We start from the raw sequence: 17,683 nt of genomic DNA, 5'->3' as shown, positions 1-17,683 counted from the left end.
TTAAATGGTGCGGTGACAATCATCTCATATTAAATAGCAGCAAAACAAAAGAGATGATTGTTGACTTCAGGAGGAAGAAGAATAAACAAAGCACTGTTTCCATCCTGGGAGAGGAGGTGGAGGTGGTGGAGGAATACAAGTATCTTGGAGTTCAGCTGGACAACAAACTGGACTGGAAATGCAACACTGACTACATCTACAAGAAAGGTCAGAGCAGACTGTACTTCTTAAGGAAGCTGAGATGGTTTAACGTCTGCACCAAGATGTTGCATATCTTCTATAAGTCTGTTGTGGAGAGTGCAGTCAGCTTTGCAGCATCTGCTGGGGTAGTAGCATCAGAACCAGAGACTTGAAGAGAATCAACAAACTGATCCAGAAAGCTGCTTCTGGGCTTGGAGTAACTCTGGAGCTGATTGTCCAAAGAAGAATGCTGCACAAGCTGATGAAGATGATGGAGGATTCTTCACACCCTCTCCACAACACAGTGATGAAACAACAAAGTGTGTTCAGTGAGAGGCTTCTTCAGGTCCGATGTAAGACTGAAAGATACAGAAGATCATTCCTGCCAGCAGCCATCAGCCTCCGGAACAAGACCTCCTCTAGTTATTATTATTATATACTACAATATTGAATTTCCCTTTGGGATTAATAAAGTATTTTTCATTTTCATTTTCATTTCATCAGAAACTCTGGTCCAATGAGGATGCACGCAGCAAACTCAGGGCTCAATGTGTAAATTTCCAGTTCATGAAAAATAAAGATGCTTGGTCTGAGCTACAGATATCCATCAGAGTTGCCAAGACAACTTTAACCCAGATGCTTTGAAGCTGACACAGGAACAAGCGACACATGTGGCAAGGAATCACACCCATGACCAACAAGATGGATGCTAACAGGACTGTGGTCCAAGGAGTCATCCTGCCAGACAATCTGAACAGCTCTATGCCAGATTTAACCAGAACAACAAAGACGTCTCTTTGAAAGCTAACCTGGGACCCAGAGGGGACTGCACACACCCATGTCAACACGAAAGCATCCTCTGTGATAAAAACCACCCAAGCCCTGTTCCAGTGGGTGGACTCAGGCTTCAATTAACATTGCAGGCTTGAACTCCATTCTGTTCTATTCTATTCTATTCTATTCTATTCTATTCTATTCTATTCTATTCTGTTTTTGTAATGGGCTTCTCCTGGCAGTGTTGTTTTTTTTCTTCTTCTGGATTTTTAAGTGGGGCTGAGCAGGTTTCCTGGTGGCTCAGGGCGGAGTCTGGAGTGCTAATGGAACACACCTGCAGCTCATCTGGCACTGCTATTTAAGCACCTGCAAGAGCTCCAGTCTCCGCCAGATTATCTCACAGTACCTGTGGTAAATCTGGCTCCTTGAGATTCTCAGTATTCTCGAAGGGTTATTTAACCAATGTTTTTGCTCCTGCTATCTACGCAGAGTTGCCTCGCCTCGCCTTGCTTGGATCCACTCCACCAACCCAAGAGTTATTTCCAGCTGCTCTGTTTGCCTGCTCGCCCTGCCATCTTGTCCACCACGCCTGGGAACTTGATTACCCCCTCCAGCCAAACAACCACCCCTGGTCACAGTAAGCTCCATCTTGGCAAAAACCTGTCTCGGAGACTTCATGTCTTTCGGCCTCCACTAATTATCTTCTCGTCCTAGAAACACAACCTGGACAGAAAACAACCAAGTGATTCTACATACGTTTACAATAAATTGTGCTCTTACTCACGTGCTGTCTGCATCTTGGGTCCAATCTAGTTTGGCAGACTTTCCTTGCCGTGACAGTATAATCTGGCCAGAGATGGACCCAGCGGACGCTTTAAGAACAGCCTTTTCCGAGCAGGGGAATATACTTGGGGAGCATGAAAAGGCACTGCGTGTCCTTGGAGAGCAACAAGGACATTGTAATCATCGATTGGACAAGGTTTTTTAACAAATACAGAGCATTCACAATTTACTTTCTGTCTCCATCTCAGCATCTAGACCAACTGCAACTCCGTCTCCACTCCCTCCTCCCCCCGAACAGACTCTCACACCGGAACCAGTTTTCCGACAGGCTGTATTCCCAACACCTGACCAATTCTCTGACGTAAGCAAGTGTGGTGGGTTTCTTCTTCAGTGTTCCCTAGCTATATCTCGCTCACCTCGTTCCTTCACCACCAAGGCATCCAAGATTTCTTATGTAATTCCTCTTTTCTGTGGTAGGGCACTGGATTGGGCCAGGGCTTATTTCCTTTTGCATCCAATTGATTCCACGCCATACGCTGCCTTTTTGGAGGAGTTTAGAAGAACTTTTGACCACCCAATAAAGGGGTCTGATGCTGTCAAGAGACTACTGAATCTTAAACAATCAGCCAGTGGCAGACTTTATCATTGAATTCTGTATTCTGGCTGCAGAAACTGGGTGGCCTCCGAATATGCTGAAGGGAGTGTTGCTTAATGCATTAAATGACCAACTAAAGGATCAGCTAGTCTTTAAAGAGGAGGCTAATTCTTTTGAGTAACTGGTTACTACAGTCATCCAGATTGACAATACACTGGCCGAGCCTCGCCGAGAGAGGAACCTGCGTCCACTTCAATCTTTCAGGAGAGTAAATCAGAGAGCAAAACGTCCTGTCTTGCCCAGCAGAGACTGCTATTCCAGCCCAGTCCCAGCCAGAGGATTCACCAGAACCAATGCAAGTAGGACGGACTAGACTATGTCCCAAGGAACGGCAACGTCGCATTCGCAATAAATTATGTCTGTACTGTGGGTCTTCCAGCCACTTTGTCTCCAGCTGTCAGCTACGATCAAAAGCCAGTGCCCACCAGTGAAGACGGGATTCCTGGTGGGCAGAACTCAACAACATAATGTCCCACGATTTACTCTGCCTGTAACCATTTCCTGTGAAGGAAATGGTTACAGGCATTGAAAGAACCACCCAAATGAAAGAACCACCCATTGTTTTCAGGCACTCATAGATTCCGGGGCTGAACAAAACCTAATGGATCCTTGCGTAGCCCACAAACTCAACCTGACCTTGGTCTCCTTACCTACTCCAATATCTGTCACAGCCCTGGATGGTGGCGTTTTGACAACAATCACCCACAAGACCAGCCCAGTTACACTGGTAACCACAGTGAAAGAATCGAGTTTCTCCTGTTTCCCTTAGCAAATGCCTCACTCATTTTGGGATACCCATGGATGGCCTTACACAATCCCCATTTAGATTGGGCTAGTAACCGATTAGAGAGCTGGGGCCTATTTTGTTTGTCTAACTGTCTAAAATCTGCTCCTCAGTATCATAGCAGGACCTGTAAGCCACCTACACCACCTGCTGATTTGTCCAACATCCCTTCCGAATACCATGGCCTCGGCACAGTTTTTAACAAGGCGAAAGCACTGTCCTTTCCTCCGCACCGGCCATACGACTGTGCAATTGATCTACTTCCAGGAGTCCCTCAACCTGGAAGTCGGCTCTACAATGTATCTAGACCTGAACGGGAGGCCATGGAGACGTACATCCGGGAATCTCTGGACACAGGTATCATCAGGCCTTCGTCTCCAGTAGGAGCAGGATTCTTCTTCCTTCAGAAGAAGGATAAGACCCTCCGCCCCTGTAAAGATTACCGAGGTCTAAACCAAATTACAGTTAACAAGTATCCCCTTCCGCTGATCACTTCTGCCTTTGAAACCCTCCAAGGTGCCACTATATTCACGAAACTTGATCTCTGAAATGCTTATCATCTGGTCAGGATTCGAGAGGGTGATGAGTGGAAGACGGCATTCAACACTCCACTTGGCCATTTCGAGTATCTGGTAATGCCCTTCGGACTAACCAATGCCCCAGCCATTTTCCAGGCCCTCATTGATAATGTCCTATGTGATTACCTCAACCTGTTTGTCTTTGTCTACTTAGATGACATACTCATCTTCTCACGATCCCTCTCAGAACATCGGCAGCATTTTCGCTTGGTCTTGCAGCGCCTATTGGAAAAACCGACTCTACGTTAAAGCGGAGAAGTGTGAGTTCCATGTGATGTCGATTTCCTTCCTGGGTTACATCTTTCAGGGCGGGCAGGTGAAGACTGATCCAGATAAAGTCAAAGCAGTCGCAGACCGGCCAACACCTACCAATTGTAAACAGCTCCAGCGATTTCTCGGTTACGCCAACTTTTATCGACGTTTTATTCGCAGTTACAGTATGGTAGCGGCACCATTCACAAGATTAACCTCAGTAAAGACCACTTTTGTTTGGACTCTTGAAGCAGATCAGGCCTTCCTGCAGCTGAAGGGGAGGTTCACCTCAGCCCCTATGCTCATTCAGCCTGACCCTGAGCGGCAGTTTGTGCTGGAAGTGGATGCTTCAGATTCTGGGGTTGGGGCAGTTTTGTCCCAACGTTCTGTGGAGGGTAAGTTGCACCCTTGTGCCTTCTCTAAAAGGTTGACACCAGCAGAATGAAACTATGATGTTGGGAACAGAACTTCTGGCAATCAAGCTAGCTCTTGAGGAGTGGCGACACTGGCTTGAGGGAGCCAAACATCCCTTCGTGGTATGGACGGATCACAAGAATCTCTCCTACTTGTAAAACGGCAAGAGGCTGAATTCGCGCCAAGCCCGTTGGTCTTTGTTTTTTGGTCAGTTTGCCTTCGCTGTCACCTACCGCCCATATTCTCGCAACATTAAACCAGATGCTCTGTCCAGACAGTTTAATTCTGAGGAGTTTACAGAAAACACTTGAATCCTGCCATCGACCTGTCAAGTGGGAGGGGTGTCATGGCAAGTGGAGTCAAATCTACCAGGGCTTGACGAATGATCCCGACCCTGGTGGTGGACCACCAAACCGTCGCTATGTCCCCTCAACAGCTCAATCTGCCGTAATCCACTGGGCTCACTCTTCTAAATTTGCATGCCATCCTGGTGTTCATCGGTCCATCTCTCTCCTTCGGCGTCATTTCTGGTGGCCATCATTGGAGTCAGATACTGGCCAATATGTCTTAGCTTGCCAGGTTTGTGCACAAAATAAGGGAACCAACCTCCATTTGGTCTTTTCCAACCGCTTGAAGTTCCAGGTCGCCCTTGGTCCCATATTTCCTTGGATTTTGTGACCGGACTACCTACATCTCAGGGTAAGACTACAATACTCACCATAGTTGACCGGTTTTCTAAGGCTGCTCATTTCATTCCCCTAGAGAAGTTGCCATCATCCAGAGACCGCCGATCTCCTCACTAACCATGTCTTTCGACTCCATGGTATACCTTCAGAGATCGTTTCTGACCGTGGACCACAATTCATTTCGCGGGTTTGGAAGTCCTTCTGCACAGCTCTGGGTGCCAAGGTTTCCTTGAGTTCTGGGTATCATCCTCTGTCCAATGGCCAGACGGAGCGAATAAATCAGGAGTTGGAGGCTGCTCTTCGCTGTGTTGCATCTGACAATCTAACCACCTGGAGTCGTCATTTATGTTGGATTGAGTATGCCCATAATTCCCTGACCTCCTCTGCAACTGGTCTTTCTCCTTTTGAAGCCTCCCAAGGTTATCAGCCCCCGTTGTTCCCAGAAAGAGAGGGAACTTGATGTACCCTCTGTTCAGCACCATCTGCAGAGGGTTAGACACATGTGGACCCGAACCCGGGAGGCCCTCCGCCGGACTGCAGTGCGCAACTGGTGATCCAGAGTCGCCTCACCTTGCCTTGCCTGGATCCACTCCACCAACCCAAAAGTTATTTCCAGCTGCTCTGCTCGCCCTGCCATCTTGTCCACACGCCTGGGAACTTGACTACCCCCTCCAGCCAAACAACCACCCCTGGTCACAGTAAGCTCCATCTTTGCAAAAACCTGTCTCGGAGACTTCATGTCTTTCGGCCTCCACTAATTATCTTCTCGTCCTAGAAACACAACCTGGGCAGAAAACACCCAAGCGATTCTACATACGTTTACAATAAATTGTGCTCTTACTCACGTGCTGTCTGCATCTTGGGTCCAATCTAGTTTGGCAGACTTTCCTTGCCGTGACTATTCTATTCTATTGCCTTCTAAAGGTATGCATCATCATTAATGCCTCCCAAGTTTATGCTGAATAATGTACCTTGGATAATCTTCTTCAAATTACATTAAAATACAATATTTTTTTTCATGTGATCATATAGGAAGTTTTAAGTCGCACAAAAAATATCCAAATAGTTTGATAAACAATCAAACCTAAAATTCTTCTCAATTAGTCAAATTTAATATCAGTAAAAATATTTTGAGCGATTACAGTCAGAGATCACAATGATCTGGCTTTTATCAAGAAGTTTTCTTGTCTTGGGTTGTTTGGAAGAACAGGTGGTTTTCACGCATACATTTAAACTGATGAAGACTCTTCTCACCCTCATTTGTTTTTGGGGGTTTAATCTAAAGGATAGCTTAGTTTTTTTTTTTGTTGTTGTTTTTTTTTAGTTAAATGTGCTAATATCACCAAGGCAATGCCCGTTTAATCTAATGTACACCATCAAACAGTGTCATGAAACATGATATTCTGTGCAGATTAAAAGACAGATGATCCCGTATTGTGTCTCAGAGTCATGGTTGGACAGCAAAAAAACTGCTTTTTTAAAGAATTGACAGAATGTTAACAAATCTCAGAAAAAGACAGTCTGGTTGCCTGAAAGGATGGAAATCCTCTGGTCCTGAAGCAAGTATGATAAAATACTACATGTGAGCTTTTGGTCAAAGGTCCACTGGTGGCGTAAGTGGAATGTGCTGGTTTATTGTGGGCATGTGGTTCTTTTCAAAGATAAGCTTTTTTTTTTTTTTTTCTTTATTCTTGGCTCTACAAAAAAGAAACAATATGATCCATTAGTATTTTAAGCCGACTAGAATCTGTAGCGGCTTCCTCTGAAACTCTAATCTATTATTTTTTTTTTCTTCACAGTGCCTGCATGGTAAGATTATTTTTGAATGCAGTGGAAAAATCTATTTCCCATGAGCTGTCTAACTTCTTCCATTTCTCTCTTTAGGCCTCAGCCATTTCCTCAGCATCAGCTTAAACATGCTTTACATATTCCCTTTTATAGCCAGGAATGAAACACTTTTTAGGTGTGATAGTACAGAGGCAGCTCAAAGCCAGGGATGTAGTACAAGAAGTGCTTAGATATATCAAGCATAAACCACATTGTTTTTGGCTTGGGTGTAACAGCAGCAGGTTAAAGGGGGTGGATTGTTTTAGCCAAACAAGAACTGAAATATAATAGGCCGCATGTTAATCTTTAATTTTCTTTGTTGGGTACTGTTAATAGGGTACTCTTTTACCTCAAATTTCCCTCAGGTCTGCATATTTTTACCAATATGCAGTTTGAGAATCATTTATGGGTCTCTCCAAAAAAAAAAAAAAACTCCTGACAAGTTTAGGAAGCAATTGGTAAATTTTATGCAGTTTGGAAAGTTTATAACACAGTTTATACAATTTGAGTCTTTTTGCAAAGTTAATAATGTACAGTAGTTTGTAAAGTTTATAAAGCTGTTTATGAAGTTGATGATGCAGTTGGTAAATTAAGTTTGTTTGTAAAGTTAAGAATGCAGTTTGTAAAGTTTATATGGTTGTTTGCAAAGTTAATGAAGGGGTCTGTAAAGTTTGGAATGCAGTGAGTAAAGTTTTTGTCTAAAGTTTACAAGGCTGTTTACAAAAGTTAAATTTCAGTTGGTAAATTGTAAAAGCCCATTTGTAAAATAGTTTTGCGGTTGATGTCCTTTTTAAAGTTTATAATACAGTTTTCCAGTGAGTAACATTTGTAAAGTTTAAAATGCAGTACTGATGAGTGATCAAAGATTTAAACTGATTAAATTACAATGTAAGTCGAGTAGTGGAAAGGTGTTGGCCCATCTCCAACCTTACTGCAGTGATGCGGTCGGTGTCCTGAAGATCCTATGAATTGTTGGGCTTTATGCCCCTGGTGGGGTCACCAAAGGCAAAGAAGTCTCTTGGCAAGTAGTGTTGGGCCTGGAGGGATGGGATATTTTTCCTCAGGTGCGTCCTGACTGATTGGCTGCAGCTGTTCCTCGTTCCAGCCTGGCTGATAAGACTGAGGACTGCTCTCCAGCCATTGCCAGTTCGTCTGCTTGCCAGCGGTATTATATGGCCAACCAGCGTTTGGTGTTGGTAAACTAAATAAGAGAGTCTAAAGAAACCCCCCTGTCTTGTTTTCCAGTACCAGCCAGCTCAGCCTGCCTTCCAGTCTTCAGCCTGCCTTCCAGTTTTCTGCCAGGCCATCACTGCCCCAACCAGTGACCAAAATAATGGAACTGGGTTGAAAAGCATCTGTGTGCCTGACTTCTTGGAGGCTCTTTCCTACACTATTCCTTAACAAGTAGTCTTTTTGGCCTGTGGGACTCTGGAGGAAGTGAAAGCAGTACTCCATCAACACTGTGTACAGTGGGGATGGGGGCTGCTGACCTCAACTCAGGATGTTGTGGGTCAGTGGAGGGAATACTTCAAATACCTCCTCAATCCTACCAACACGTCTTCTGATGAGGAAGCAGAGGCAGGGGACTCAGGAGTGTGGTCTCCTATCTCTGGGGCTGAAGTTACTGAGGTAGTTTAAAAGGTCCTCAGTGGCAGGTCCCCAGGAGTGGACGAGATCTGTATAGGGTTTCTTAAGGTTCTGGATGCTATTGGCTGTCTTGGCTGTGGACATCAGTTACAGTTCCCCTGAACTGGCAAACTGGGGTTGTGGTCCCCCTCTTTAAGAAGGGGTACCAGAGGGTGTGCTCCAACTACAGAGGAATCACACTCCTAAGCATCCCAGTTACAATCTATTTAGGGGTCCTGGAGAGGAGGTAGAATTTCTTGGCACAGCTGAGGTGTTGAGAAGATCTGCTGTGGTAACCTCAGGAGTGGGTTTCTGCATGTTGCAGATGTTGTGGTTCTATTGGACTCATTGGATAGAAGTCGCCACCTGTTGCTGGGGCAATTCACTTGAAGCAGCTGGGATGAAGATCACCTCCAAATCCAAAACCATTGTCTTTAGCCAGAAAAGGGGTAGAATGTGTTCTCCAGGTTGGAAATGAGGTCCTGTTCCAGGTTAAGGAGTTCAAGTTTCTTGATGTCTTGTTTTCAGGTGAGGGAAAGATGGAGTGTGATATCAACAGCCTGAGTAGTGCAGTGTCTGCAGTAATGCATACTCTGTGCTGGTATATCATAGCGAAGGAGCTTAGCCAAAGGCAAAGTTCTCAGTTTAATGGTTGATCCATGTTCCTACACTATAGTCACGTGCTGTGAATCGTGACCGAAAAACTGATATTACAAATGCAAGTGGCTGAGATAAGTTTTCTCCACAGAGTGGCCAGACTCTCAGAGACAAGGTGAGAAGCTCTGTCATCTGGGAGAGGCTCAGCATACATCTGTCTCTCCTCCACAACAAGAAGAACCAGATGTGGAGGAATGAGAATATGGCCAGGATGCCTCATGGACGCCTCCCTGAGTAGGTGTTCTGGGCTTGTCCCTCTAAGAGAGACCAAAAGATACTCTCAATGGCTATAGCTCAGCTGGTCTGGGAATACCTTATGAGATGGTGTATGTGGCTGGGGTGAGGAAAGTCCCCAGATAATCAGCAGAAAATAGATGGATGGATGGATGGATGGATAGTGGAAACACATGGAACCATTACTGTTTTCTCACTGCTGGCAAATGTTATTCATACGTTTGCCATGTTAAGCAAATGAAGAATGTTCCACTGACCTGATGGTAATAATCTGGCCAAAGTCCAGTTCATAATTATTAACTTGTGCAATGAATATCGCTGCCACAGCCTCATACAGAGCAGTGCCATCCATGTTGATAGTGGCACCAACAGGAAGCACAAATCGAATGATGCGACGGTCAATATGGTTGTTCTCTAAAAGGCACTTGAAGGTTATAGGCAAAGTGGCAGAGCTGAGGAAGACAGACAACAGAACACAAAGGTCAGAGAAACAAAAAACCATTCTAACTTATTTCTAGCTTGCATAAAGAAGTAAAATTATAAAAGAATTTGTTAATAAAGCTCAACTGGATATTAGTTAGATAACAGACTGTTTTCCCATGTAAAGAATGCATAGTCAGTCCCAGTGCTTTGCTGTCTTAACAAAACAAATATTTCTTGATCACCATGGGCATTTTCCAGCAAATACTGCTTCATGTTTAGTAAGTTTGATAGTAAAAGTTCTTAGGATTCTTATAAACATGCTGTTTTCAAGTATGGCATGACCCAAAATGGATGCATGTTTGAGCCACAACTAGGTGAACACCCCAATGATAACCAAGTTTGCAGCAGGACATGTAGGAGCACATTTCTCCACCATTTCATATATATTCTTGTGTCAACTGATGTAAACCGTTGAAATTTGCCACTAGTACCAGGTCAGAAACCTCCACCTTTAAAATAGTGCAAGTGCAACATGTTCACATTCTGTTGGGATGCTGCCGACAAAGGTGTGAAGGGATAGTCACGTGGTTGTTCATAAACAGCATGTGAGTTCACAGATTTATTAATTAATCTAGATTATTATCACTATCCTGATGTAGTTTAATGGTTTAATTAATGTAATCAATTAAAATTTCACTCTGGGTCAGCTTTTCTTCACTTTCTGTACCTGGATGAAGTTGCCAGAGCAATGAGTAGAGCTTGTAGGATTCCTCGGATGTAAACGATGGGGCTCTTCTTGGTGATGAAGAAGTACATGGAAGGCAGGATGAAGAGGCCGTGCAACACCAAACCAAACACCACAGTGACAGCATAGAAACCCAGCTTCTTTCCCATGGCTGACGGATCACTCATCTCCAGGATTTTGCCAGCCACCAGGAAAACAATACCAAACGGAAAGTACCTGGGAGGATGAGGACAGTCAGAGCTCGAAATTACACTACAATACAATACAACTTTATTTATAAGGCACTTTAAAAAACAACAATGTTTATCAAAGTGCCACATTGTGGGGGGTTAAAAAGAAACCGAATAAATAACATACCTTAGGACAACTTAAAAAAAAAAATTTCAGACATCTAAAAACAATCAAATATAAAAACATAAATGCAATCAAATTAAAACAATCAAAATAAAATCAGATCTAAATAGTCAACTTATTTTGAGGAAAGCCATCTTAAACAAATGGGTCTACAGTACAGATTTAAAAGCAGATACAGTGGAGGCCTGTCTAAAGGAAAAGGTAAAGGAAGCTCATTCCAAAGTGTAGGTGCTGCCACCGCAAAGGCCCGGTCCCCTCTGAGCTTCCGTTTCCTCCTCGGTACTGACAGAAGTAGCTGGTCAGCTGACCTAAGAGACCGAGAGGGTGTGTAAGGATGTAGGAGCTCAGAGAGGTACCGCGAGCAGCACCATTCAGACATTTAAAAACTAATTAAAGCAGCTTAAAATGGATCCTAAAGTGCACGGCCAAGTGAAGAGATGATAAAACCAGGGTGATGTGCTCATATCTGCGTGTTCCAGTTGAAAGACGTGCAGCTGCATTTTGTACCAGCTGCAGTCGAGATAAAAATGACTGACTCACCCCAAAATAAAGTGCGTTGCAGTAATCCAGCCGGGTGGTTACAAAGGCATGGATTATTGCCTCAAAGTGCGGACGTGCTAAAAAGTGTTTAACTTCCACCAGCTGCCTCAGATGGAAGAAACTTTTCATCACCGACCAAATCTGGCGGTCAAGCTTTAATTCAGAATCCATTTTAAACCCAGGTTCACAGTTCCTGGCTTGTAAAATAAATCAAAATGGTCCAGATCGATAGGGGGAATATCAGCAGACCCAGAACCAAACACCACCATCTCTGTTTTGGAGTAATTTAGGTTAAGAAAGTTAATTGCTATCCAAGATTTGACATCCTTCAGACATGTTTGAAGAGAATCGAGAGAAGACCCATCATTGTTTTTAAGGGGGAGATAAATCTGGCGGTCATCTGCGTAACAATGAAAGGAGATGCCATGTCTCCTAAGAATGGAGCCCAAAGGGAGAAAATATAAAGAAAACAGAACTGGATCCAGAATGGATCCCTGTGGGACTCCATATTCTAGTGGCGCACTGGAATACTCATAGTCCCCTGGACAAACTGAAAAGCTTCACTTGTTTAAATAGGACCTGAACCATTCCAGAGCCACACCTTTTATGCCGACACAATTTTCCAAACGTGAGATTTAAATATCATGATCGATGCATGCAGCAGTTAATGCAGAAATTAAGTCAGTTTCCGTCTGCATATGCTTTCTGTTTACTGTGAACATTGAAGGTTGATGTCAGGATCTTCACACATGATGGTAATGTTTGTATCCAGAATTAAAGCATAGTTTTGTTTGTGAATGTTTTGGCATTATTTTCTCTCTAACATTGCCATATATTGCAATGGACAGGGATGACGAAGTGAATGACTTCTTCAACAGGTGCGTGCCCCACCCCCATCCTTACCACAGCCATCTCTCCTTCTTCCCTTCACACACCCTCCCCAAGACACCAGAACATGCCCCTCCTTCTCACCCACACCAACACAATCTTCGCTACTCATCACTTGAATTGTCTCTGCCCATGTGTGTAACTAACCTGTGTACCTCACCAGTGAATACTAGGTTAGGAGTTTCCAAGGGGTGAAATTTCCCTGGGTGGCGTTGTCAGAATCAAATCAAATCAAATCAAAGATACTTTATTCATCCCCAAGGGGAAATTCAGAGTTCAAGCTAGCTCGTCCAAGGTCAGACATACAGACATGTAACATTAATGACAAAAGAGTAATACAGAACCAAGCTTAAGCTTAGGCCGGGCAGCTAGTTTACCAGCGCTGCCTTACGAGATAAGAACAGAGATACACTAGGATTACAAGGGGGTCGAGGAAAAAAAAGGTCATGTAACTCCAGACATACAGAGACATGTCCGGACATACAGAGAAAATAAACCTCATACACTGAAGCACAAATTTAAACAAGACACACAAAGTCCAGGGTCATGTGGGAGGGGACTGGGGGGTGGTTGAGGAGGGGGAACAGAGCGTCTATGAACATGTCTTCTTCCATTGTCAGCGGGGGTTGCGTCAGCCCAAGGCCATTGGGAAGCCTAATCCAGATATGATTGCTGTTTGGGTTCCAGGCGAGGAAAACAATTTGCCCTTGGCCTTGAGTCCATAGCCGTTCTCAAGCAGGCAGCTCCAGACAGCTGAATAGGGGGGTAAATTTTCACAGATCCTAGCAGACATCTTCTCCATGTTGATATCGATTTTGCAGACCAGCTCCGGGACCACAGCCAAATGTCCAGTATGGACCAGACTGGCATCCTGCTTCCGGTTGAGTCTGGTCAACGCAAAAGTCTAGGCACTGCTAGCTTGACACATACTGTGACAGAATTCTGGCAGCCTGCCAGTTGTTGCCAGAATCTTACGGGTCTTGAGGTAGATCAGGACTCCACCAGCGCCAATCAGCAGAATCCCGATCACCAATGATCCAAAGATGTAAACATCCTCCACATCCTCAGAGGACAGAACTGCCAGACACATCGGTCTCCACTTGGCCCATGAACGTATCCAGCCGGAAGCGTCCCCTCAGGACATGCGGGCTCCCCTCTACCCGGGTTGAGAAAATTTGATCAATTGCGTTAAGAGATCAGCCCATCAAATCCATGATGTAAATTTGAGTGGAAGAGGTGTAAAAAAGAACTATATATCCCTGGACTGTGACGCCACACACACACACACACACACATATATATATATATATATATATATATATATATATATATATATATATATATATATATATATATATATATATATATATATATATATATATCCTTATTCTGCCGCTTATCCGGTGTCGGGTCGCAGGGGCAGCAACCTAAGCATGGAAGTCCAGACATCCCTCTCCCCAGCCACATTTGCCAACTCTGTGGGGGGGGGATCCCAAGGCGTTCCCAGGAGATCTGAGTGATATAATCCCTCCAGCATGATCTGGGTCTTCCCCGGGGTCTCCTACCAGAGGGACGTGCCTGGAACACCTCACCAGGGAGGTCCGGAAGTCATATGCTCCAGATGCTCCAGATACCAGATGCCCGAGCCACCTCAACTGGTTCCTCTCGATGCGGAGGAGCAGCGGCTCTACTCTGATGTCCTCCAGGATGACCGAGCTCCTCACCCTATCTCTAAGGGAGAGCCCGGCCACCCTGCGGAGGAAACTCATTTCAGCCACCTGTATACGAGATCTCCTTCTTTCGGTCACGACCCACAGCTCATGACCATAGGTGAGGGTAGGAACGTAGATCGACTGGTAAATCAAGAGCTTCGCCTTCTGGCTCAGCTCCTTCTTCACCACAACAGACCGGCGCAGAGTCCGCATTACTGCAGACGCCGCACCGATCCGTCTGTCGATCTCGCGCTCCATCCTTCCCTCACTCGTGAACAAGACCCCGAGATATTTAAACTCCTCCACTTGAGGCAGGACCTGACTCCCGACCTGGAGAGGGCAATCCACCCTATTCCAGCTGAGGACCATGGTCTCAGAACCGGATCCCCTCAACACCTCGGCTGCACTTAGAAATTCTGTCCATATAAGTTATGAACAGAATCGGTGATAAAGGGCAGCCTTGGCGGAGTCCAACCCTCACTGGAAACGAATCCGACTTACTGCTGGCAATGCAGACCAAGCTTGGACACCTGTTGTACAGGGACCGGACAGCTCGTACAAGGGGGTCCAATACCCTATACTCCCAGAGTACCCCCCACAGGAGCCCCCGGGGGACCCAGTCGAATGCCTTCTCCAAGTCCACAAAGCACATGTAGACTGGTGTGGCTTCCTCCAAGACATGCATGTTATGTTAGTTGGCTTCCCTAGGAGTGAGCGTTAAAAGTTGTTTGTCTTTCTGTCTTGGCTCTGTCATGGACAGACAGTCAGATTATGAGGGTAATGTAATTAATGTATCAACAAGTGTATCAGCTTAAAGCCCAAACATAATTTACAGTACTTAAGATGGTTTAGTTGTCATTGTTTTTATTTCTAACAGGTGAAAATCTCGTTTTTTCTTTTTTGATTAATAATTTTGAGTAATAATGCAGACTATCTTGAAATGACCTTTCCTGTCTCCAATTAAAGGACTAATTTCATCAGTTTGTTATTGAGCTTTTGACCCAAACCTATAAAATCCACACCCAAAAACAAAATCTAAATTTCTTTCGTTAAAAGTTTTCTAAAGAAATGATTACCATATAACAATGGCAACAATTCTTAAGACAGCTTCATTCAGGCTCTGGCAGAAGTTGACCAAGGCGCTTCCGTTGGGCCCCATCCTTCCCAACATGATACCTGTGAACACATAGATTGTCATCGGTTAAGATTTAAATAAATTTTTCATGGGGTTTAGAGAAAAACTATAGAAGTAAAAACTGGTACCCATAGTGGCTGAAAATATAACGATTCCCAACACATTCATTCCATCACTTGTTCCTTCCCGAATCTTTATCAGCACGTCAGGAGGTGGAGTCAGATCAAGCGAGAAGTTCTGGATGTCTGTGCCATTATCATCCTGGATACCATAGATGAGTGCCCGTCTTGTGGTGGACTCAGACTGGGCTTGACTCACTGTTGGCTTGGGCTTCACAATGTACTGGCTCCTTGTTTGATACTGTCACCATAGGAAAGGGGAAGAAGTCTTAACAGAAGTCCAGTAAAAGCTGTGAAAGGTTTGTGCATGATATCTTACCTGCTGAAATGTCGCTTGAACCAGATTTGATGGGAACATATTTCTGAAAGGCAAACACACACACATAATATAACATACAGAGTATGGCTTGAATTGAATTATAAAGTCTGTCAACATTCACATGTCATCTACACAGGTTGTAAAAAGACCCTAACCAGTTTCTGGGATTTATATTATCAACACAGTCAAACGCAGAGAAGTCTGAGGCTTTAGAGTTTCATGCCTGGTTGTAAATAGCATCTCGGTGAGTAATTAGAACAGTTTCCAGAAACAGCACTGCTGCCACTGTGTGAAAAGTGCTGAGCAGAGGCTGGAATGGTGGACGTTGCACACTCTATGAACTTCTTTCAGAAAAGTTGGTATCAGCATGTTTAATTAGGCAAATATAACATGATCCAGGCAAACAATAAAAACAAGATTGAGGCTGCTTCCCCATTCCCCCATGGACATGCTTCCGTCCTGTAAAATATCATACTTAAATTAAATATTTGCTAGTTTACTTTACTGCTTATGTGATTTAAAGAAAGTAGGACTCAACTCAACTCTACTGTAAAGTAAAGTTACCTCTAGGTCAGCTTGACTCAACTCTTCTAATCTGACCTTGCATAGTTTTAATGCAGATCTACGGTGCTGTATTATTTTGTTTCCCGATCTATACTGGATTAATACATACATAAATACTAGGGTAAATGGGAATAAATATAGCTTAAAGGTAAAATAAATATATGCTTATTTGCATATGTGAGGACTCAAGCTTTTTTAGCTTCTTTTCATCTGCCAGCAACATATCGTGATTTTTGGTTTACATTAAATAGTTGAAATCAACAGGTAGTGCATCTTATTTATTTCACCATTTTAAAGTAAGATTGAAAAGCGGTTATATTGTCTGGACTATATATATATAAATATATATAAATAATACTCAAAAAAATAAAGGGAACACTTAAACAACACAATGTAACTCCAAGTCAACCAGACTTCTGTGAAATGGAACTGTCCATTTAGGAAGCAACACTGATTGACAATCAGTTCCACCTGCTGTTGTGCAAATGGAACAGACAACAGGTGGAAATTATAGGCAACTGGCAAGACATACCCAATAAAGGAGTGGTTCTGCAGGTGGTGACTACAGACCACTTCTCAGTTCCGATGCTTTCTGGCTGATGTTTTGGTCTGAATGCTGGCGGTGCTTTCACTCTAGTGGTAGCATGAGACGGAGTCTACAACCCACACAAGTGCCAGCTGTGGCAAGAAGGTTTGCTGTGTCTGTCAGCGTAGTGTCCAGAGCATGGAGGCGCTACCAGGAGACAGGCCAGTACATCAGGAGACGTGGAGGAGGCCGTGGGAGGGAAACAACCCAGCAGCAGGACCGCTACCTCCTTCTTTGTGCAAGGAGGAACAGGAGGAGCACTGCCAGAGCCCTGCAGAATGAGCTCCAGCATGCCACAAATGTGCATGTGACTGCTCCAACAGTCAGAAACAGACTCCATGAGGGTGGTATGAGGGCCCGACGTCCACAGGTGAGGATTGTGTTTTTTTGAGCAGGATATATATATATATATATATATATATATATATATATATATATATATATATATGTATGTGTGTGTGTGTGTGTGTGTGTGTGTGTATGTATGTGTGTGTGTGTGTATGTATATGTGTGTGTGTATATATATGTGTGTGTATATATGTGTATATATGTATATATACACACACACACACACACACACATATATATATATATATATATATATATATATATATATATATATATATATATTATATATTATATATATATATATATATATACATAGATAGATAAATACAGTTTTCCTGCAAAAAAGTAAATTACAACAGTTTCAAACCAGCCACTAACAAATTAGTTACTCATCCGTAACAACATAGTAACTAATAAGTTACTCACAGTCACTAGCCAGTTACCATCCTATTACTTCTGTTACTCTCCAGTTTAAAACCAGTTACAACTTAGTTACTCAC

The 17,683-nt window shown here is 43.7% G+C and overlaps 1 protein-coding gene across 1 annotated transcript in view; it reads right to left on the bottom strand.

Moving 5' to 3' along the window:
• Nucleotides 1–17,683, bottom strand: part of LOC306760009 (excitatory amino acid transporter 5-like) — a gene marked incomplete at both ends in the record, with an annotated part of 107,794 nt that overhangs the window by 3,161 nt on the left and 86,950 nt on the right. The window contains 5 exons of the mRNA XM_079245763.1: nucleotides 9,708–9,902; nucleotides 10,601–10,834; nucleotides 15,189–15,288; nucleotides 15,376–15,607; nucleotides 15,686–15,728. Coding sequence (XP_079101889.1) covers nucleotides 9,708–9,902; nucleotides 10,601–10,834; nucleotides 15,189–15,288; nucleotides 15,376–15,607; nucleotides 15,686–15,728 — 804 coding nt within the window. The remainder of the gene's footprint in view (nucleotides 1–9,707; nucleotides 9,903–10,600; nucleotides 10,835–15,188; nucleotides 15,289–15,375; nucleotides 15,608–15,685; nucleotides 15,729–17,683) is intronic.

This window comes from Telmatherina bonti (assembly GCF_933228915.1).
Source record: "Telmatherina bonti genome assembly, chromosome: 8".
NCBI lineage: Eukaryota > Metazoa > Chordata > Actinopteri > Atheriniformes > Telmatherinidae > Telmatherina > Telmatherina bonti.
This window is presented reverse-complemented; position numbering and strand designations above follow the sequence as displayed.